Here is a 22,493-nt window from a genome sequence, read left to right as displayed (position 1 = left end):
AAAATAATAATAATCAATGCCACGTAAATTCAAGGATTAATACGAAAAGGCTAATTTTAATTTATTCAAGGAAAAAATAAAAGCAAAGAAAAAGGTTTAATTTTCTTGACAAAAAACAAAAAAAAGTTATTTTCTCTCTATTTTGGTCAGAACTATATTAAAGAAACTTCCTTATAAGCAAGATTCACACCTTACCAAATAGGAAAGTGGTAGTGATAATGATTTTAACGCACACAGCCTCTAATATAAAATGTTCACGTTGGTATTGTGTATCGTCCAAGAACATGACTCTCATTACCCTCGAAAATATATATAAATGCATCTTAAACAAATGGAGAATGAGAATCTTAATAAAGATCTAATGGATACCAATCCAAGAAAACTAAGAGCCTATTGTTTCATATGGCTCATAGTATGTATACTTGTATTAATTGTTTGTGTAATATTATCTAGAGCAGAAGAAAAAGACGGAAACGATGATGATCATGTACCAAGGATCTACTCTGTTCTGGTTGAAGGTGAACCATTGGCCTTTCATGCGGCAACTAACATCAACAGGTTAAGATCAATTTGTGAATCTATTAGGTTTAATTCATCTATAAGTACCTATTTTCCCATCTTCCATGTTCTTTAGTATTCATATTTACAAACTAAAGTATTCATGTTTGATCACATTTGATGACGGAAACCAGCAAAGCTATGGCATATGAAGCAAAGAAGATAGAAGAGATTCATGAAGAAATACTTGGAAGCACACTTGAAAAAGGAAGTTATACAAAACTTTATAGCTTCAAACATATCATCAATGCTCTCGCTGTCCGTACTACTCCTTCTCAGGTCCTCCTCTTACCCACAAAAATGAAAGAAATAAATTTACTTTTGCCGGTTTGGTTTAGTGCAGACCGGTTTAGTGGAATTCCGGAGTCAAACAATGATGTTATATACTATGAACGTATTACAAATATAAATGGAAAACAAAACGTCATTAATATCTAATAATTTGAACCTACGTTTGATTTTTTTTGTTTTTTGTACAACTCTTTTGCAGAAAATCTTTTCAACTAAATCAGTAACGCAAATCTTGTAATATTTGGCTAATTTGGTTTGCTAAACCGCAAACACTAATCATGCAGGCCCAGAAACTGAAGAAGGCAAAAGGAGTGAAGGCAGTGGAAGAAGACAAAGGAGTGAAACTAATGACAACTTACACTCCCGATTTCTTGGAACTTCCTCGACAAGTCTGGCCTAAGATATCCAACCAAGGTGACAGACTTGCCGGAGAAGACATCGTAATCGGTTTCGTGGATACAGGAATTAGCCCTACTCACCCTAGCTTCGCCGCACTCGATCTCACCAACCCTTACTCAACGAATCTCTCGCGTTTAAATTTCTCCGGCGACTGTGAGACCGGTCCTCTCTTCCCCGCTGGTTCTTGTAATGGAAAAATCATCTCTGCAAGATTCTTTTCCGCTGGAGCTCGAGCTTCCGTCGCTTTCAACGGCTCCTTGGATATACTCTCTCCGTTCGATGCGTCCGGCCATGGAAGGTATAACCATGATTCTATTATTGTTATTCTCCTAATATTGTATTGTCCTTACCCTTTGGTCGACTATAAATATATGATTCTGTTTTTTCTTAACTATATGCAATATGTGATTATCAATATACATTAGTATTGTTTATAAAAAAAAAACAATATGTATACATTAGTATTGCCGACAAAAAAAAAATACACATAATACATGTGATGAATAAATTATGTATAAGAGATTAACTTGGACGGTTTGGTTTTAGTCACGTGGCCTCCATCGCGGCCGGAAATTCAGGAGTTCCGGTGATCGTCGACGGATTCTCCTACGGCCGAGCCAGCGGAATGGCTCCAAGAGCACGGTACGTCATAAAACCATTATAAATACTGTTAGTTTTTATGAATTGACTAAATAATACTTCTTTTTGAAATTATTTACAAATGATATTATTATTCCGAGGGACAGAATAGCCGTTTACAAGGCAGTTTACCCATCAATTGGAACTCTTGTTGATGTAATTGCTGCCATCGACCAAGTAAAAGATACACAATACTGTTTCTTTTTTACTCAAAAGCATTAAACAAATTTCTTTACTTTCGAACTTAATTTGTCGCAGGCAATAATAGATGGTGTAGATGTGCTGACACTGTCCGTAGGACCGGACAAACCACCTGTAGATAAGCCTACAGTACTCGGGATTTTCGACCTGGCGATGCTATTGGCTAGAAAAGCAGGAGTCATTGTGGTGCAGGCAGCAGGGAATCATGGTCCCTTTCCGTCTTCCGTACTGTCTTATAGTCCGTGGGTCGTCGGTGTCGCTGCAGGAAGTACGGACCGGTCTTATCCGGCCTCTCTCATCCTAGACGGTGGCCAGACCGTTCAGGGCGTCGGACTTTCAGGTATATATCTAGCTAACTTCTTCAAATAAAAATTACTTGCATTCCATATAAAATCGAAGGAAAAAAACTTCATTCAAAAAAAATATTTGGCAAAGGTAAATACTTTTTTGATTAAATGCTTAGGTTGGATGGGTAATTAAGTTGCAACACTAGTAAACACTTAACAACAAATTAGTTTTTATCAAAACTATTGACACCACACGTTCATTTATTTACTTTTGAGATTATCTGTTTGAATATATATATATATATATTATTTTAATATATTTTTAGTTGATAAGAAATACATTATGGTATTAATTGATATATTTGATAGTAAAGTGCCATTTTTTGCAAGATTTCTAAAACATTACTGTGATAAGTCATTTTCAACATTTAAGTCCTAATTATAATATAACCATATTTTTATTGAATTTCTAATCCATATGTTTTTACATACTCGTAACATTTTGGATCTATGTTTAAACTAGTTCTAATATTTTATGATGGAACAAAAAGGATAATTCCTTTTTTCTTCATTTTGAAATTAAAGGCCCAACTCTTGGAGCTCCTTTCCTTCGACACAGGCTAGTCTTAGCCAGAGACGCAGTTAGAACCAACGGCTCCGTTCCACGAACCATAACCGGAGACGTGGAAGAATGTCAGCGATCAGATAACTTTGATCCGGCGAAGGTTCTTGGAAGTATTGTGATTTGTACATTTTCGGAGGGCTTCTTCAATCAAATCTCGACAATTCGGGCCATCACCCAAACCGCCACGACCCTTGGTTTCATGGGTTTCATACTCATGGCCAACCCTAATTTCGGTGACTATGTTGCAGAACCTACGATATTTTCCTCACCTGGTATTCTAATCCCTAAAGTATTAGATTCCCAGGTAACTTTTATTGCTGATTCCATCAAATAATTGAAGAAATGACAATGTTTCGTTATATATTTGGATCAAAGCGCTACCAGGGGAAAATAACTCTGCGTAACATATCTATGAAAAATTGTAGACATAAATAGTTTAAAAACTCGACCAATTAATCGGATTAAACAGAAGTTTAGGTAACTGGCTTGTCAGAGTATATAGTTTAGCAAATATATATAGCATCAATTTGTGATCTTTGTGTGGATGACAATTAACGGGTTCAAAATTGTTTGTAGAAATAAAATTCAGTGATCACATAGGGACCATTTGGCATGAAAATATTTCAATGAAGTTTCACTACAAATATTAAGATTTTATTCATGTTAGCTTATTATGAGGTACTACGAAGAGAAAACTTACAGAGACAGAGGAGGGGTAGTAACACAATTCGGGGCACGAGCCAGGATCAACGAAGGCCGAAACTCGGTGTTCGCTGGAGAAGCACCGGTTGTGAGCAGATTCTCGTCGAGGGGCCCGGCTTTTATAGATGCAAATCAGAATCCTTTAGACGTCCTTAAGCCAGATATTCTTGCACCTGGTCACCAAATATGGGGAGCCTGGAGCCTTACTAGTGCCTTCGATCCTAATTTCACAGGTTTTTACTTTTACACCCTTCATGTTGGTGTTGGTATCCTATAAAATTTACTAATTAATTTTTTCGTGAGCAGGACGGAGGTTTGCAATATTGTCCGGAACGAGCATGGCGGCTCCTCATATAGCGGGGATATCTGCACTTATAAAGCAGCTTAATCCTTCTTGGACCCCGGCCATGATTGCCTCAGCCATTTCCACCACAGCCACAGGATACGACAGTTCAGGTGAAGTTATGTCAGCGGAGTCTTATGGAATCAGTGAACTGTTTCCATCTAATCATTTTGATAATGGCGCTGGCCATGTTAATCCCGCTAGAGCCATAGATCCAGGGCTGGTTTTACCCACAGGTAAATATTTTTATTTATCATGTGGGAGAGAATTGATAGTTAAAACTTTGGGGGTAGTTTTCATAATTATGTTCGGCATATTCGAACAGGTTTTGAAGACTACATCAGTTTCTTGTGTTCACTGCCAAGCATTAACCCGGACACAGTTCGATCCGCAACCGAAGCCTGGTGCACCACCAAGTTTAGCCACCCAGCGAATCTTAACCATCCATCAGTGACTATATCTGCTCTTAAAGGGCCACTTGTAGTGAGAAGAAGTTTCCAAAACGTCTCCAACAAAACCGAGAGATATCTTGGCTCAGTTTTACCTCCCAATGGTACAATCGTACGGTTAAACCCATCTTGGTTTACGATACGGGCACAGAGAATCCAAGATGTTGACATTGAGTTCAATGTTACAGAAGTCCTAAACCAGTTTACGTTTGGTGAAATTGTTCTTACCGGAAGCTTAAATCATATTGTAAGAATACCATTGACGGTCAAGACCACCCCGTTTTGAAAACATTGCTCTTGCTTTATTTATTAGTCCCTTACAAAAAAAAAAATATTATTATCTCCTATATATTAAAATAAAATCATTGTCATATCTAATGTGTTCACGTTATGTTTGCCACGTGGCAATTTCATATCGATTTAAGAATACTCACGTGTCACATGTAGAGAGCTTCTCAGCCAAACTCTACATAAATACGTTACATTATATATTATTTTACGTTTTTTTAAATATAAACCTCACGTGCACGTTCTTTGAACAAAATGTATTTTAATGTTAATTACGGTATTCTTTATATATTTTTCAACCACCTTTATATATTTTTACATACACATACATGTAAGAATGGGCACGAATCGGATATTCGGGGTTTTGGAGGTATTTGTGATCCAATTTGTTTGGTCCGAATAAGTAATTATCCGATTTGATTTGATTCGTAGCCATCCGAATATACAATGTCCCGGAAAAATTAGATTTTTAACCAGTTTGATCCGTAAAAATAAATAAAGTAAATTAAAATAAATAAAAAACTAAAATAATATATAAAAAATTTTACTTTTTTGAATACCAATACCTAATCTAATTAATTTAGTAAATAAAAATATTGTAAAACTTATATAGAATATATTATTCATATAACTTATATCCAATATCCGTTTTTAAGAATATTAGTATTTGTGATTTGCTTTGTTTTTACGGATATTGCATATTAGTATTTGTTTTTCTTTGTAGAGTTACAGATATCCAGACTTTTTGTTCGAATCGAAAAGGATAATGAATCAAATCAAAATTTACGGATATTTTGCCTAGCGTTACATACATGTGCACATTTACGTGAACACCTATATAACTAAATATTCACTACAATTGAGGATTCTAATTCTCTTAGAAGCTGAAATATTCTTTTTGTAATGTTTTCATTCACCATCGACCAAATTATAATGAAATGATTTATCTTAATAATTTTCTTTTCTTTTTCTTTAATTATTATCTAGATTTGATTTGATTTTTCATGCATTTAGAAATTATAATATGAAACCGTTGGTTTGACATCAGGGCTGTCTAAAATTCATATAACATGAAACCAAACAAATAATAATAGTTTTTGGTTATCATTAAAAAATCTAAAAATCTCAAGCATTGTAACCGAATAAACAGAATAAATAATGATTTAGAATGGTAGTTATATTTTAATAAATTAAAAATGAAAAAATAACCTAAAACCGAACCGGTATCCTGATTAAACAGACCTAATATCTTCTTATCTTAAAAAATAAATTAATTAATAATTTCATTCCGCGCAAGGCGCGAGTTGTTACCTAGTCAATACTATTAAAAGAGAAGGAATCCTAACAAATCTACTTACAAAAGGTTGTTGGACCTATTTGTTAGAAACTTAACATGTCTTCTTTTATATAGTATCAATAATATTAACAGAGAATAAAACATTCATTAGTAGCAGAATATTCTTTTGGTTTTGGAGATTTAACTACATTTAAGCTAACAATAAAATCGACCAAATTAATTATACTCTGCCCCCACAATAATAGGTCAGTTTACCAAATACAAGAGCGGTTATTTTAATATTTATTCATTTCGAATTTTGAATCAAATCACATAGAATAAATATTTATTCTAAATGTACACTAAGTAAACATACTAAAAATGCACTAAGATTTTTATACTAATTAACAACTTATCTATGTTTTTTCTACAATTCAAAATCATTCAGAACTAAAAGAAATAAAAGGGTATAGATTAAAAAACAAAATAACATCTAATTATTAAAAAAAAAACTATGTATCAATATTCAAAATAAATCATTCAAATATTATGCATATATTCAATATAACTATTTTTTTCTAATATAAACTATAATACTATACCCTAAACCATATATCATATACATAGTTGAATATCATCAATTTTAATTTTCATCCATCATAAAAAAAAATCTTTGAATATTTCGTATAACCAAATTAAAATTTTACCTAAAAATTAACATAATAAATAATTAACGAAAAAAATATTATAAAATTAACTTTTAAACCTAAAAATGAAAACATAAACTTATACTAAGTTATTTATAACAAAAATAAACTAATACTGTTATATCAATAAATTTTGTTTTTTCTTTTAACATTTTTTCGAATGATATAATAAAATTTTAATCAAAAGCTAAGAGATCACAAATTTATTCGATTTTAGTTTTCTAAATATATGAAAAATTTGATCATGTTTTTTTGAGTTTATATGAGATCAATCGGTATCGTATTACGGGTTAATAGCAGATTTTTGGATTGTAATTAGGTTTATCAGATTTTTTATAAATGCGAACTGGATTATATTATGGGTCGTCGAGTCTACCGATGCGACCATGAGTTAGGGTTGGATATAAAAATGCTGCTTCAAACTTAAACATTATGATAAAACAACTTAAAATGATTTATTTAATAAAAATTAAATTCAAGAAAATTTTATCAAAAAGATCAACAAAAAAATACCCGCGCTTTTGAAACGCGGGTCAAAATCTAGTGTATATTATTTCACAAACATTTCTTTACTTCTATTTAACATACATTTATTTTGTTCTTTTTCAACGAAATGGATTTGATACACTACAAGTTTGAAGTTCAATGTTATAAAACAAATATATATATTATTTATGCTGAGGTAAACAAAATTCATAGTTCACAAATCACAAATGAAAAGATCGATAGCCACAAAAGGGTGAAAAATAATTCCACTTATCTGCTCAATAGAACATTACAACTTTTTTTTTTTTGTTAAATAGAACATTACAACTTTGCAAGTACATAACTAAATTAATAAAGTGCAGACGTACCCTGTTACATTCCTTAGCTCTCATAATTCTTATAATAACATATCGCATGCATAGCTATGTTACAGAAACGGAAATATAATTTCTACACGCGTATGAAATCTTCAAGGTCAAAGATGTTGTAACAAAGCTAAGAATTAGATGATGATCCGAAAAGCATAGCTTATTCTACACATAAGGACATTTTTTTTTTCTTTCCTTTACATCGAGAGTCACTTCCCACACGTGAAGACACTTTTTAGTGGGGCCTAAGCGTGTTTTTGACAAATTATTCTTATGGAAAATGACGAGTTGTAGACGATGAATTGTGGATGACAAGTTGCGACGAATTGTGGATAACGAGTAACTTGTGGACATATGAATCAAAGAAATGCAAAGAATATGTATGATGGTTTACTTCTACTATTACAAATTTGAAATCTTATAGAAATTTGACAAGTACGCAAAATATGTAGATAAAAATAAAAAAATGAAATATATGGGTTAGTGAAAATGTGGACAAAGAAATGCGGGTCACTGAAAACGTGGACCTAGAAATGTGGATGGTATAAATATGGATACGAGTTCATGTGGACACTATTTTTCTATAATGTGAATAAAATTTCGTGGATGATTTTTCATCTTGCTAATCACCAATGTTCTTCAACTTAAAATATAATAATTTATGTATAAGAGATGTGAGATCACATCGTCTTGATGAGTTTGAACAGTGAACGACGAAGCTTGAAATCCTAAGCTCGACACAGTGAAGAAGAAGAACCGCGGCGGATTGGAGTGGTGAGCACGAGTTTCAGAGGACCGCCATCGTCACCACCACAATCGATTTATGGTTTCAACTCTCTAACGGTTTATCTTTCGTTCTGATGTACACCGATCTGCTGGAGACTTCTCCAATGACCACATCCAATCCAACACAACTAGCTCTTGATCTCCGATAAGACAGCTGTGATCGAGCTCCAATGGATAAGACAACTCTGATCGAGCTGTCTTATCGAAGATAGAGAGCTAGTTGTGTTTGATTGGATGTTGTCACGGAGAAAGTATCCACCAGATCGGTGTACAGCGGTTCGAAATATGAGATCTTTAGTGAGTTAGAACCGGAACTCGATTGTGGTGGTGATGTCGGCGGTGGGTGACAGTGGGAAATAACGGTGGAAACATGGTTTTGTGGGTTTCTCCTTTCTGAAGACTATAGCGAAGAATAAGCTTTTAAACGTATCAACCAACAACCTCCAACCTCCGTTTTAAGATGTTCATGTCCACATCTAATCTATAATTCTATTATCCACGTTTTGGTGTCCACGTCCACATTTAATTTTGTTTACACATTAATATATATATGAAAATAGATCTTAAAAGATAGAGAATTTTTTATATAATTTATTATGATAGTTATTTTTGTTTAATATATTTTAGAATTTGAGATAAAAGTAAATGAAAACATAAGGTGTGATAAGAAAAAAAATAAAGTGAAATAAAAGGAAGAGAGAGATTTGTGTGATGCAAAGAAATCGAAATGTTTTATTTTCTTTATTTTAGGGTCATAAGAATTATTTCTACAAGAGAAAGTGTGTCCCAAGTGATAAGTGTCTTGTAGTGTAATTGATATGTGAGAAAGTGTCTCTAGAGTTAAAAGTCTCTTATTCTTATTGATTAGCCGGCTCTTAAATAACCTTTTAACATAAAACAAACTGCCTCCTACTTTCTCGGAGGACTTTAACAACTTGAAAAAAATTCTTTATTAGCTAAATGGCACTACTCCTATACAATAGGAACTTATTGCAACAACTACGACTGGCTCTATGACCACCACGTCTCCCATAATAAACCAACAAATGGATATTTTCTATACGCATACTTAACTAGACGAAGAAGTCATTCATGGCTATTAATATGGTATTCCAGGTGGATGCTGCAGACCGGAAGGTCTTGAAAACAAGGTAGCTCCGGGAGGTGGAGTTCCTGGAGGAGGCGGTGGAGAAGGAGGGCGAGGCTCAGGATGGGGTGGTCTTGGTGGTGGTGAGTGGTAGATAGGTGGAGGAAGAGGCTCATGAGGCGCTGGCCTTGGTGTCCGTGGGGACTAGGCACGTGAAGGAGGGCGAGGACCAGGATGACTAGGAGGAGACATTTTGATTTCGAGCTTTGTTATTGCAACATATATGTTGTGTACTTAGAGGTTGATTGTTTGTGTTTTTTAAAACAGTTTATGGTTTTTGATTTTCTAAAAACTATTTTTTTACCAATCAAGTTTCTTGGAAAATAGATTCCCTAAATTTGAGGGAAACCAGATTTTGAAAATAACTACTACTTCTTAACAAAAACCAAAATCTATGTTTCCTTGGTTTCTCTTCTATGTACATGAGTTTTTTTTCTTTTTTTTTGTTAAAATATTCTTATATTAATGGTAATCTCTATAAAAATTAAACTGATTAGTTTATCTAAATCATTATAGTTGAACAAAAATAATTTATAGTAATTGTTCTAAATCATTTTAGTTGAATAAAAATAATTTATCTGACATCTAAAATATAATAGGAAAATGCATTTATTTTTATTAAACTTTGGAGCTTTCTTTAGATACATTATTTAACAATATTTTAACTAATATTTTACTATAGACCGTAATCGTAGAAAATTTATTAATTTTTTTATAAATACTATATATTTATTTCACTATATATCAACTTTATATTTTAAAACGTTACCTATTAATAATTTAATTTAGAACAAAAATAATAACTTAAAGATAGTCAAAATCCAAAAATTAAAAACTAAGTAAAATAAATATATAAGAACAAAGTTTTCATTACTTGTAAATTAAAGAATTTCAAAAAATCTTTCAAAAGGTAAAGAGGAAATTTTATTTATACACTTTATTTGATACCACTATTCAACTTTACCACCAACCAAAGGGCATTTTCATAAATACCAGAATTCATTAATGTGTAAAAGACTAAATTACTCTAACCTAATCTTCTTCTCCATCGCGTTTTTTCTTTCTCTCTGTCGAGACCCATCGCCCCTCTCCGGTCTCTTTCCGTCGAGATCCATCTCTCTCCGTCGAGATCCGTCGTCCCTCTCTGTTGAGATCAGTCGTCCTTCTCCATCGAGTTCATCGTCAAAACCTTTGGCATCAGATCATCTTTGATCACTTCACAGGTTTGAGGAGATTGTAGAATCTGGGTTTTTACCATTCATATCTATTTCGGTTTATGGATTACGATTTGTTGCAACATTGAGATTCAGAATATTCATCAATCTGAAGAGGGTAAATGGTTGATTAGAGATGAGTATTCAATGTGATTTTGTGTTTTGAAATTTTATGAATTGTGTTTACGAGTTTATTAAAGACTCTGCATATTGAGACTTTAGTACTGAAATCATTTATAAGGATTTATTAGATAATTTATAAGGGTTTGTAAAATTCAATTGTTATTTTAGAGTCGAAGCTTAGTCTAAGTACTAGTCAAGAGAGAGAGATGACATAGTGATAGTGGTTGCTAGAGAATTGTATTGTCAAGATTCTCTTGCTATAATAGTGAACCGGTAATTTTCATTCTCTTTACAAAAAGCAAAGCTTTTGGATATTGTCTTAATCTGCCTCTCTTTACGGGTGGTTCCAAAAAAGTCATATTTGTCTGTACATTTCATGGCAGTTTATATCAATTGAGAAGAGACTACTGACTCATAAGGATTCGCATTGCAACGTAATGCCAAAAGTTTGATCTTTTGTAATGAAACTTGATAGATTCTTTGTTACCAAGTGTACTTTAGATATGAGCTCTGTTATTGTGCAGTCTTCAGAAGATTTGAAGAAGGAGATTGCTTCACTTGAGTTTGAGAGTCTGCGTATAGAATAGTATCTTCTCTCTCTTTACATGACATCTTTTGATGAACAAGTTACTTCATTCTTTCCACACACTGAAACAAGCTTAGTCTCACAATCAGACCTTACTGGTGTGCTCAGCTACCATTATCAAGCATCTCCTGTGTCTGAATGTTCCTCTTCATGTCCTTTGAGTTTCCAAGCCAGCTTAAAAGCCTTTTCTACAAAAGTAAGTAAAGCACATTGGTCTTCAGCATTTATCATATTTGTTTAACTGATTTGATGTTTGCAGGAGAATACAAGATATGTTTATGGTCATCACACTACCCTTGGAGATCTTCTAGGCTCATCTCACATCGTAGATGACATGGAAAACCCGAGTAGGTTCTCTGAAGAAATCTTGAGATGCATATCTTCAATGTATGTCACACTCTCAGGCAAAGCAAGAACCAGTTCTTATCTTCAGGCTTCACCTTCATCCAAAACCAGATTTGATAGCTGGAACCCATGCCTTGGGGATAGCAAAGAAGCAAACGCTCCACGTGGTGTTGTAATAGAGTCCCTGAAACTTCACCTGGATGATAGTTGTTTCAATATTTATGAACTCTTATAAATAATTTATAAGTCTTTATAATTTTTATAGCTAATTTATAAATCTTTATAAAATAAGTTATAAACTCTTAGAAATTGGTTTATAAATCATTTAATTGTTTCTTTTAAATTTAAATTACCCAAAATCTCCGGCATATGTGCAGATCCAAGCTATTTTTTACTTGCAATCAAACTCGTTTACAATTAGTTACACAATACATATACAACAGAAAAGAGAGAGAGGAAGATTGGCAGAAACATTACAGTTGTTTATAAATCATTTATAATTGTTTATTAATCATGAGTGGGTAGATAAAATCATAAGCTTTAAGATATTCTTATAACTAACTTATTAACATTTATAATTAATTTATAACCTCTTATATAAATATTTCTAAATTCTTATCATTTTCACGTAAAAATATTTATAAATTTTTTTATAAATGATTTTGTAAGTTAGAAATTTTTTTTATAAAACCTTAAAAACTCTTTTTTCTTACTAAAAACCTACCGGAGTGAAAGTTATAACGATTCTCATTTTATAAACCCTTATGAATCATTTTATAAGGTTTTTTATACATTAACTTAGAAACCTTAATAAATTAGTTTATAAACCTTAATAAATTAGTCTATAAACCTGTATATATAAGTTTACAAACCTTATAAATAATTTTATAAACCTTTATAAATTAGTTTTAACTGTTTCTTAATTAGTTTATAATCATTGTATAAGTCATTTATTGACTTTTATAAACCAGTTTTAAAATTCTTATAGATCAAAAGCCAATTTTAAAAAATTATAAATCAACTTATAAACCTTTGTTAAGTTAGATGATCTTCCAACCTAAAACCAATTGGTGATAAATGGATTGATCTATCTATATTATATATGGCTTAGATCTCTTACAAACTACATATGTGAGACACTTTGTGTCTTATGACCTTTAAATTAATTGGAGGTGTATAGAAAAATGGGTGTGCAAGCTGGGATATTTTAATATTTTATAAATTAACAAATAAATCCTAATAAATTAGTTTATAAATTTTTATAAGTCATTTTAAAAACGCTCATAATCAACTTATAGACCCTTATAAATCATTTTATGTTTTAATAAATATTTATAAACTCTTATAAATAACATTTATAAACTCTTATAAATAACATTTATAATCTCTTATAAATAACATTTATAAACTCTTATAAATCAAAAGTAAATTTATAAACATTGATAAATCAACTTATAAATATTTATAAATAAATTTATAAGCTTTTATAAGGGTTTATAAGAGTTTTTTTTGTTTTTCTCGATGGGTTTATGACGAGTTTATAGGAGTTCATAAATCATATATGAAAGTTTAAAAATCATTTTATAAAGTCTTATAAATCATTTATAAGAGTGTATAATTTTTTTTAAGGATTTCTAAAGCTACAAATCATTTATAAAAGTTTTAAACTGATGTATAAGAGTTTATAAGTGCTATCACAAAGTACATATGCAATCAATCTCACTTACTCAATATGTTTGAATTTATAAACCCTTATAGATTTATAAACCCTTATAAATACTACTAGATTCATAACCTCTTATAAATAAGATGATTATCTTTTTTTCACTACTTAATCGATTGTAGTTTGATAGAGGCTTGCTTGAGCAATTTCCTAAGACAAAATTTCCTAGTATAAATGGTGTATGTAGTTTGTGGACATCTATCTAGAGGATACATGGTTGTATGATTAAGAGTGGCATAGGGGTTTATAATTCAGTTATAAGAATATATAAAAATATTTATAAGGTTTTATAAAATCTTTTATAAGGATTTATAAAAAAATTTAAAGGTAACTCGTTTATAAGGTCTTAAAAACATTTTTCAAAAGCTTATAAATCATTTATAAGGATTTGTAGAAAACTTTTATCTAAAATATAAACTAGTTTTAAAGGGTTTATAAATCATTTATAAGAATATATAGAAATTTTCTATAAGGGTCTATAAATCATTTATAAGAATATTTAAAGTTATTTATAAGGGTTTATAAAATCATTTCTAAGGGTTTATAAAATTATTTATAAGGATTTGTAGAATTTCAAAAGGTAATTCATTTATGAAGTCTTAAAACATTTTATAAAGACTTATAAATTGTTTATAAATGTTTATTTACCATTTATAAAGGGTTTTTATACAATTTCTACACACAAGGATGGTTGATCCATCTTCAAACCCCCAGATGCAACGTTCAAGAGTTGTAGTTCATTTATAAGAGGCTATAAATCACTTGTAATGACTTCTAAATCATTTATAACAGTTAATAAATTATTTATAAGTGTTTATTTACCGTTTATAAGGGGTTTTTATATAATTTCTAAGAATTTATATGTTTATAAAGATTTATATATCATTGGAGTATCAAACACATGGATGGTTGATCCATATTAGCAACGTTCAAGAGGTTGTAGGCATGAGTTATTGAGTTTATAAATGTTTTTGAATTATTTATGAAGATTTATAAATAATTATAAATTATTTATAAGGATTTATAAATCATTTATAATATATATATATATATATATAAACTATTTATAGGGGTTTATAATTCAATTGTAAGAATATATAAAAATATTTATAAGGTTTTATAAAATCGTTTATGAGGATTTATAAAAATTTCTAAAGGTAATTCATTTATAAGGTCTTAAAAAAAATTTTAAAAGCTTAGAAATCATTTATAAGGATTTGTAGAAAACTTTTTTCTAAATTAGAAACTAGTTTTTAAGGGATTATAAATCATTTATAAGAATATATAGAAATTTTTAATAGGGGTCTATAAATTATTTATAAGAATATTTAACGTTATTTATAAGGGTTTATAAAATCATTTATAAGGATTTGTAGAATTTCAAAAGGTAATTCATTTATGAAGTCTTAAAACATTTTATGAAGACTTATAAATTGTTTATAAATGTTTATTTACCATTTATAAAGAGTTTTTATATCATTTCTAAGAATTTATATATCATTAGAGTATTAACACACATGGTTGGTTGATCCATCTTCAAACCTCCAGATGCAAAGTTCAAGAGTTGAAGATCATTTATAAGAGGTTATAAATCACTTGTAATGGCTTCTAAATCATTTATAAGAGTTAATAAATTATTTATAAATGTTTATTTACCATTTATAAGGGGTTTTTATATAATTTCTAAGAATTTATATAACATTTATAAAGATTTATATCTCATTGGAGTATCAAACACATAGATGGTCGATCCATATTCAAAACCCCCATGTTCAAGAGGTTGTAGGCATGAGTTATTGAGTTTCATGTGCTTACCAAAAAATTGATCTCGTGAGTAAAAAAAGGCAGCAGAATATAATGTATAGCCTTTCCTCTCTATCACACCAACAACCAATAATATTTTGTATTTCCTAGTCATTTCGGCCAAACGTTCAACTTCAGAGCCTAAGATGGATCAAAATAAGATGCACAGATGCCAAATAAATGTACTTTATAGTTTACAAACACTAACTAGAGGCTGAAACTTAAGCCCGTTTATCTATTAACTTATTAAAAACTACATCTTTGATCTCATCAACAACTGTATAAAAACTACAAGTTTAAACTTTACTATGTTCCCTTCCCAGCTTCCTCAACGCCTTAGCTCCAAACTCAATCCCATGAACGAAGCTCTTATTCATGGGAAGCTTTTTTCCAACGGTTGGACTCTCCATTCCCAGAGGAGACATCCCTCTCTCTGACAACACCTATGGCTTCACGTGCTGTTGCTTCTTAACCCCATCAGCAAACTTTGCAAAAGAAGTAGGCAGCGAGTAACAGCTCGTAGGTGAATTAGGGATTGACTTTGTCTACCACAGAGAATAGGCAGAGGGGAAGAGGATTCGACTCTGTCTACATGAAGCTTATCGCTGAGAATCAAATCATCGTGCTCATCAGGGAGAGAGACGTAAGTGGCGTGTGAGGAGTCAGAGACTTTGAGATAAAAGCCTTGGTTTGGGAAAAGCTCACCTCCTGCTAGAGCAGGGACGATGCTAACGACTTGTAAGAGAGAGGACATGTGTTCTTCGGCGATTTGACGTCGGTGTTCATGTGCTTGAGGAGAACGCCAGGGACTAGATTCGCCATCACCGACGGATCTGATCGTCGTCCTTTACCGGAGCTCGCCGGATTCTCGCCTCACATATCCGATCGTCGTCCTTTGCCGGAGCTCACTGGATTCTCGCCTCACATATCCGATTTTCATCCTATGCCCGAGCTCGCCGGATTCTCACATCGAGGAAGAAGATATAGATGGGGTTTTTTTTTTTATCGATGGTTTAGACAAAAGCTTTTAGTAATTGATTAGTTTAGGTTTAATATGGGACATAGTGGTCATTTTCCTATTAAAATCTGGTGGTATAGTTGGTTAGTGTATAATTGAAAAGTGGTATAAGGAAAATAGTATTTTTGGCAATTCCCTAAAGGTAAATATATTTTATAAGTTACTATTTAACTAATTGTTATATAAATATTTATAGAAATAAATAACCATAGAAAATATATGCCTAAACATTATTTTAGAAAAAAATTCATCAAATGTACGATATTAAATATTTCAATTTATAATACTTATTACTTTTATAATAGCATTTGAGATCAAATTATTAGATATTTATATGGGATTCACAATAGTTTTATTTTGTATTTTACAGTTTTTGTTTTAAAATAATTTTACTAGTTAAATTTATATGTGTTTTGATGAAAATATTTTTTTATCATCTGATGACAATATTTTATATTTGATTTTTTCATAATAAATATTTTACTACGAAAATAATTTTATTTTATTAATTTTTAAAGTAAAAACCAAAAACCAAAATCTAAAACAACCATTCATGATTTTCAAAAAAACTAAAATCTAATGCAAAATCAGAAACTGAAAATCAAAAACCATAATTCAAAAACCAAAAATCAAAAACTAAAATCTAAAAACCAAGAAAACAATCATCACCTTAGTTTATATAATATCAAGATTGAATATGGTTTTTACCTACGAGTCTTTGAAGTGCTAGAGAGTCCCAGTGGTCATTAGTAAGATGTTTGGCAAAATAGAATGGTAGTTATCTACCTAATCTTCATAATTCACATGCTGTTTCTAATCTTTTTCAAATTATTTAACCTAATTTTGTGCTATAATATAATTGTAGAGATATGTTGTTCAGTGTTACCTTCAAATTATGCTAAGTAGGCATACACATTTTACTCGAAATCCGAAACCTCTAACCCGATCCGAAAAATCTGAATTTGAATACGATCCGATCAATAAAAATATCCAAACGAGTATTGAGTTAGAGGAGATTAGATACATGAACCGATCGGGTAATATTCGATATCTGAAATGTCCAAAATATATATAGTAACCCTAAATTATTAATAGTGGATTAATGGTTCCGTCTTTAATTTATCCACACCTTTCAATTTTATTGGAAGATACATTTTTTTTCTAAGGTTGCTTTGGTGAAATATTGATCTTCATCATTGAGTACTTGATGCTCCGCTCTTTAATTAAAAACGCATTTTGTTGTTGTTTGCTTAATACTATACTTTCTATCTTATAACGTACACATTATTATTTGATTCAGATTTTTGTGTGCTTTGATTCATGAGTTATGTTTAATCCCACTCTTGTTTTTTTCAAAATAACTTTAAATAACCGAACCAGATCCGAATTACCCGAACCCAAAGTATAAATTTATTTGAACGGATTTATTTGAACGGGTTTATATCCCTATGTTAAAATAGTGGAACGAATATCTGAATGCCCACCCCAATGCTAAGGATAGAAAGAATAAAAGTCAAAATTTGGCCATGGTATTGGTAGGAGAGTTTATGAAAGTGATAATGTTTTATTTAATCTAATAAAAGCTTATTGTAAAATTTTCTGATTAAAATGATTATATTTAATCATTTAAAGTTATAAACTTTTTGTTGTCAAAGAAAACAATTGGACTATCTGAAAACCAAATTGGATCTGAGAGAAAGAGAGCGAGAGATGGATCTCGACGAAGAAGCTCCGGTGCCTTCCGTATTGGCCGCCATGATCTCCGATGACCACAATCCACACGCTTCTCCTCACTTTCATCATTCTGTACGTCTTCAATTCGATTCTTTCAAAGTCAAACTTGAAATCGAATGAAATTGACCTGATTAGGGTTTTTGATATGGCTAAATTTACGAATGTTAGATATCAATGGCGAGGAGGAGATTCACAGTGATTGGATTCTCGTTCCTCCTTTTAGTTGGTACGACTTTATCAGCGAGATCTGATCAGGAAACCAGAGAGCGCTTCTACGGCAACGTTGTCAACTCCACGGCTCCGGGAAACGGCGAAGGGAGTATCGCTAAAATGTTCGATCGAGTTCTCGAGAAAGAGTTCTCCGAAAACGATCAGCCTGAAGGTTAGCTTCTGAGAAGGAAGAAAGACTATGCCTTTCGTCTGTTAACTTCACTAGCTTACATTCAAGTTTCCTTTGCTTAGGATCGGATGGAGGAGCCAGCTTTAACAGCAGTGTTGCTGATCAACAAGTAGGTTTTTGAACTTGTTTAGATCATTTTGCATTCAGATTTTGATGTTTATTGTTGTGTATTTTCCAGGCTGAAATAGAGACTGTAGCAAAAGTAACGCATGAGAAGGGCAAACGAAATGATACTCAAGAAAATAAGTACGGTAGAGCCAATGATATTATATGGTTTAATTGGCCAGTGGGAATTTAATTGTTTTTTTTCTCTCTTGTTTGCCCAGTGGTACGAGACCATTCCAACTTCAAGATGTGTTTTCCTTGGAAAATGAAGATTCTGATGATATGACTCTTATTGACAAAAAGGTTATTTTGGAATACTAAGCATGGTTTTGTATTCGCTTACTCACCATCTTTTTTTCTGTTTCAGCTAATGTTCTTTTCTTGTATTTTTTTCACAGAACAATGTTTTTGTCATGTCGAACAAAAAATCTAAGTATCCCATACTTCAAGTAGACCTGAGGTTTGTTCTCTCTCTGATTCCCTGAGGATTGGAGCATTTTATTACATGCCCTGTTTCAGGCTTTTGATGAAAACTTTATTGGCATTTCCTGCAGATTGATATCAGATTTGGTTGTCATTATTGTTTTTGCTGCGATTGGTGGCATTGTCTTCTCGTGTCTTGGACAACCGGTATGAAAGAGATCTTCTCTTCATATTGTGGTCAATAATCTATTCTGATGTTATCTTGCTCTATGGCTACGTGCCTTAGGTCATTGTTGGATATCTTCTGGCGGGGTCAATCATTGGGCCAGGAGGACTGAAATTCATCAGTGAAATGGTTCAGGTATTTATAATATTATAAAACGAACATTTGAGTAATTCATTCTCTGAAAGATTGTTCTGGTTTTCATGTTTTTTGTGTTTCTTCTTCTGATGCTATGGCAGGTTGAAACTGTGGCCCAGTTTGGTGTTGTTTTCCTCCTTTTTGCTTTGGGCTTGGAGTTCTCAATGACTAAGGTAGGCATCCGCTGGCTGTTGACTGTAACGAAAACGAATATTCGTGTGGACTTTACAATCTCAGTTGGATAATCTAATTGGTCTTGTGTTGATGCTGCAGCTGAAAGTTGTTGGCCCAGTTGCTGTCCTTGGAGGACTTTTTCAAATCGTATTACTGATGTTTCTGTGTGGTGTAACTGCATTGGTATGTGCAAAACAATCATGTATATTGGCAATTTGGAACGGCTATTATAATTGATCTGTCGGACATTTGCAGTTATGTGGAGCAAGGTTATCGGAGGGTATTTTTGTTGGTGCTTTTCTGTCTATGTCATCAACAGCAGTGGTATCTATTTTCTTCTCGAGTATTATACAAAAGCTAATCTTTTCCTATTTCATTTCTAAGTTGCTGTTTTTACGCGCTTGTCAATTTGATCAGGTGGTAAAGTTTTTAGTGGAACGGAACAGTACAAGTTCTCTCCATGGTCAAGTCACGATAGGGATACTTATCTTTCAGGTTTTGACTCGTGGCATTCTATATTCACAAATTCGAATAGTTCTTTTCATAATATTTTTGTTATCTTCAGCTATTCTCTTCCTTATTTCTGATTTTTTTTTTCAGGACTGTGTTGTTGGTTTATTATTCGCACTGCTTCCAGTTTTGGGTGGTAACAGTGGTTTACTACAAGGGATTATATCAATGGGAAAGCTGTAAGTGGTTTTGTAGCAAGAAGTTTGCCCATGAAATCTCATATAATCTGACCGGAAACATTTTCTTTGTCTAATTTTAGGCTCCTGATATTGTCAATATTTCTCACTGTTGCATCTCTACTAACGTGGTCATTTGTGCCTCGCTTTCTGAAGCTAATGATTCAGTTATCATCTCAAGTAAGTTTTAATGATTCAATTTCTTTTGAGTGGCATCCGAATTCTTGCCAATGTTTTTTTCATTATGTAATGCAGACAAATGAACTTTACCAATTAGCTGCTGTGGCGTTCTGCTTACTATCTGCATGGGTAAGTCTATAATCCATCATTCTTTTCTATGCATATTGTTATTTGGCTAGCTTTTTGATCCATGGGAAAACAATGATGTTTATTATAGACATTGGGTATAATTAGCATATCTAACTCAAAACTTTGGTTCCTTGCAAAACTTCTTTCAGTGCAGTGATAAGCTGGGTCTTAGTCTTGAGTTGGGATCATTTGTGGCTGGTGTTATGCTGTCCACAACTGAGTTTGCTCAACATACACTAGAGCAGGTAGGTACTGATAATAAAGTTTAGTAAATATGCACTGTGAGTACTTGGTATGTAAGACTCTAGTACTTGGTGATTGTAGGTGGAACCGATTCGTAATTTGTTTGCCGCTCTCTTCCTGTCAAGTATCGGTATGCTCATAAATGTGCACTTTCTATGGAACCACGTGGATATCCTTCTGGCATCTGTGATTCTAGTCATAGTTGTTAAGACAGCAATTGCAGCGATAGTGGTTAAGGCTTTTCGGTACAACATCAAGATATCTTTCCATGTAAGTTTGATTGACCTCTTCTGCTATGAGTTTCTTCATCATCCACAAATCACGTAATTGTTTTTTTTTGTCAATTAATGTAACAGGTGGGGGTACTTCTTGCTCAGATCGGCGAGTTTGCCTTTGTTCTGCTAAGCCGAGCATCAAACCTGCACGTTATCGAGGTGAAACCTTATTTTGATTCTTGTAATTTTAGCTTGTTACTAAAATTTGTGACTTTGGGTTATAATGTAGGGGAAAATGTATCTCCTCCTATTGGGAACAACAGCTCTGAGTCTCGTAAGTTATACCTCAACAGACCAAACAAGCCTTTTAAATGATAAACAGATATATACACGTATGAAAATGTTGTACTGTTACAGGTGACGACTCCATTGTTGTTCAAGTTGATACCGAGTGCAATGAACCTGGGTGTCATCCTTCGATGGTTTCCTTCTGAGAATAGCTCCCCGAACGAGGTCCTTCTCTTCTCTTTTCTCACCTCTTTTGTTTAGTTATATTAAGGAGTTTGAAATAGTTCCGACTTATGATAGACTGTTGTTTTTAGAGTATGCAGGAGAAAGCATCGATGATAGAAATACATAACAGAACCAACTGACATCTCCTTTGTACATATAGTCTGAAGATTACAAGACAGCTTTTTGATCCGACGAAACTGGACCATGCCACCAATTTACAATTGACCAGATCAGTCTTTACCAAGACCTGCCTTTGTTTTTCTTAATGTTATCTTTTGTGGTAAATCGTATATAATTAGTTTACACTAGCTATAGCCATCCGTGTAGTCCAAGCGGCTTTAGCTTATTATTTGGTGTAACGATACTAATCCAGGTCTCTTATTGTATTGAATCTCATAACCATTACAGGTATTGACGTTTTGTTTACTACATAGATCTTTGGTTTTATTTTTAAAACATTTTCGCGCAGAAGAGTCTTTTTGTTGAGAGAAGGATTTCTTGTTTTCTGGTGCTCCACCATGTCACGATATTGCTAGTGAAACTCTTGATCTAAGAGCTGTTGACGAATCACCTGAGCCAATTTTTTTTTTGCGATAGTGGAAGTAGATTGTTACATTCCTTGCAGATTTGGCTCATTGTATGTTCCAATTCTCAGCATAGGATTTAGGTGGTTCAAAAGATCTTGAGAAACTCCCATTGAGCACACTGAGTCGAGATTACTTGAACCAGAAGTATCAGCGTTGCCCATTGAGTATCCATAGGGGAAAAAATGCCACCTGTCATCTCTAAAAATTATGTTGGGTTGTAGTATGTTTTACAAATCTTTAGGCTGGACTACATGGGTTTTACAATTGGAGGCCCGCTCCGAATCTCGAAATCACTAACAACACATGTTTGTTCTATCGCTCAAAAAGAATAAAAAGTTTGACGTTATTTTTTTTTCCATCGACTATCAATGGCGGTGAG

At 32.5% G+C, this 22,493-nt stretch overlaps 2 protein-coding genes across 3 annotated transcripts; both read left to right on the top strand.

The window, feature by feature from the left end:
- Positions 1–331: 331 nt before the first annotated feature.
- LOC106339770 (subtilisin-like protease SBT2.4) lies at positions 332–4,851 on the top strand. Its single transcript, XM_013778640.1, has 10 exons — positions 332–558; positions 693–837; positions 1,134–1,546; positions 1,795–1,890; positions 1,995–2,064; positions 2,146–2,428; positions 2,961–3,304; positions 3,668–3,935; positions 4,009–4,281; positions 4,371–4,851. Exons 1-10 carry the CDS (start codon positions 332–334, stop codon positions 4,778–4,780), a joined length of 2,529 nt encoding a protein of 842 aa, XP_013634094.1. The 3' UTR covers positions 4,781–4,851.
- A 13,171-nt stretch (positions 4,852–18,022) lies between these two features.
- Positions 18,023–21,960, top strand: LOC106336769 (K(+) efflux antiporter 5). Of its 2 annotated transcripts, none has more exons than XM_013775704.1 (21): positions 18,023–18,170; positions 18,267–18,480; positions 18,561–18,607; positions 18,677–18,744; positions 18,825–18,906; positions 19,002–19,063; positions 19,158–19,233; positions 19,313–19,387; positions 19,489–19,560; positions 19,661–19,744; positions 19,817–19,885; positions 19,979–20,056; positions 20,162–20,250; positions 20,331–20,427; positions 20,503–20,556; positions 20,706–20,801; positions 20,881–21,069; positions 21,156–21,233; positions 21,304–21,348; positions 21,432–21,527; positions 21,626–21,960. In XM_013775704.1, exons 1-21 carry the CDS (start codon positions 18,075–18,077, stop codon positions 21,665–21,667), a joined length of 1,809 nt encoding a protein of 602 aa, XP_013631158.1. In that variant the 5' UTR covers positions 18,023–18,074; the 3' UTR covers positions 21,668–21,960. The 2 variants fall into 2 exon arrangements, with proteins under 2 accessions (XP_013631158.1, XP_013631157.1); XM_013775703.1 differs by having other exon boundaries at positions 21,617–21,960.
- The last annotated feature ends 533 nt before the right edge of the window (positions 21,961–22,493 follow it).

This window comes from Brassica oleracea, chromosome C4, assembly GCF_000695525.1.
Source record: "Brassica oleracea var. oleracea cultivar TO1000 chromosome C4, BOL, whole genome shotgun sequence".
NCBI classification, from domain to species: domain Eukaryota; kingdom Viridiplantae; phylum Streptophyta; class Magnoliopsida; order Brassicales; family Brassicaceae; genus Brassica; species Brassica oleracea.
This window is presented reverse-complemented; position numbering and strand designations above follow the sequence as displayed.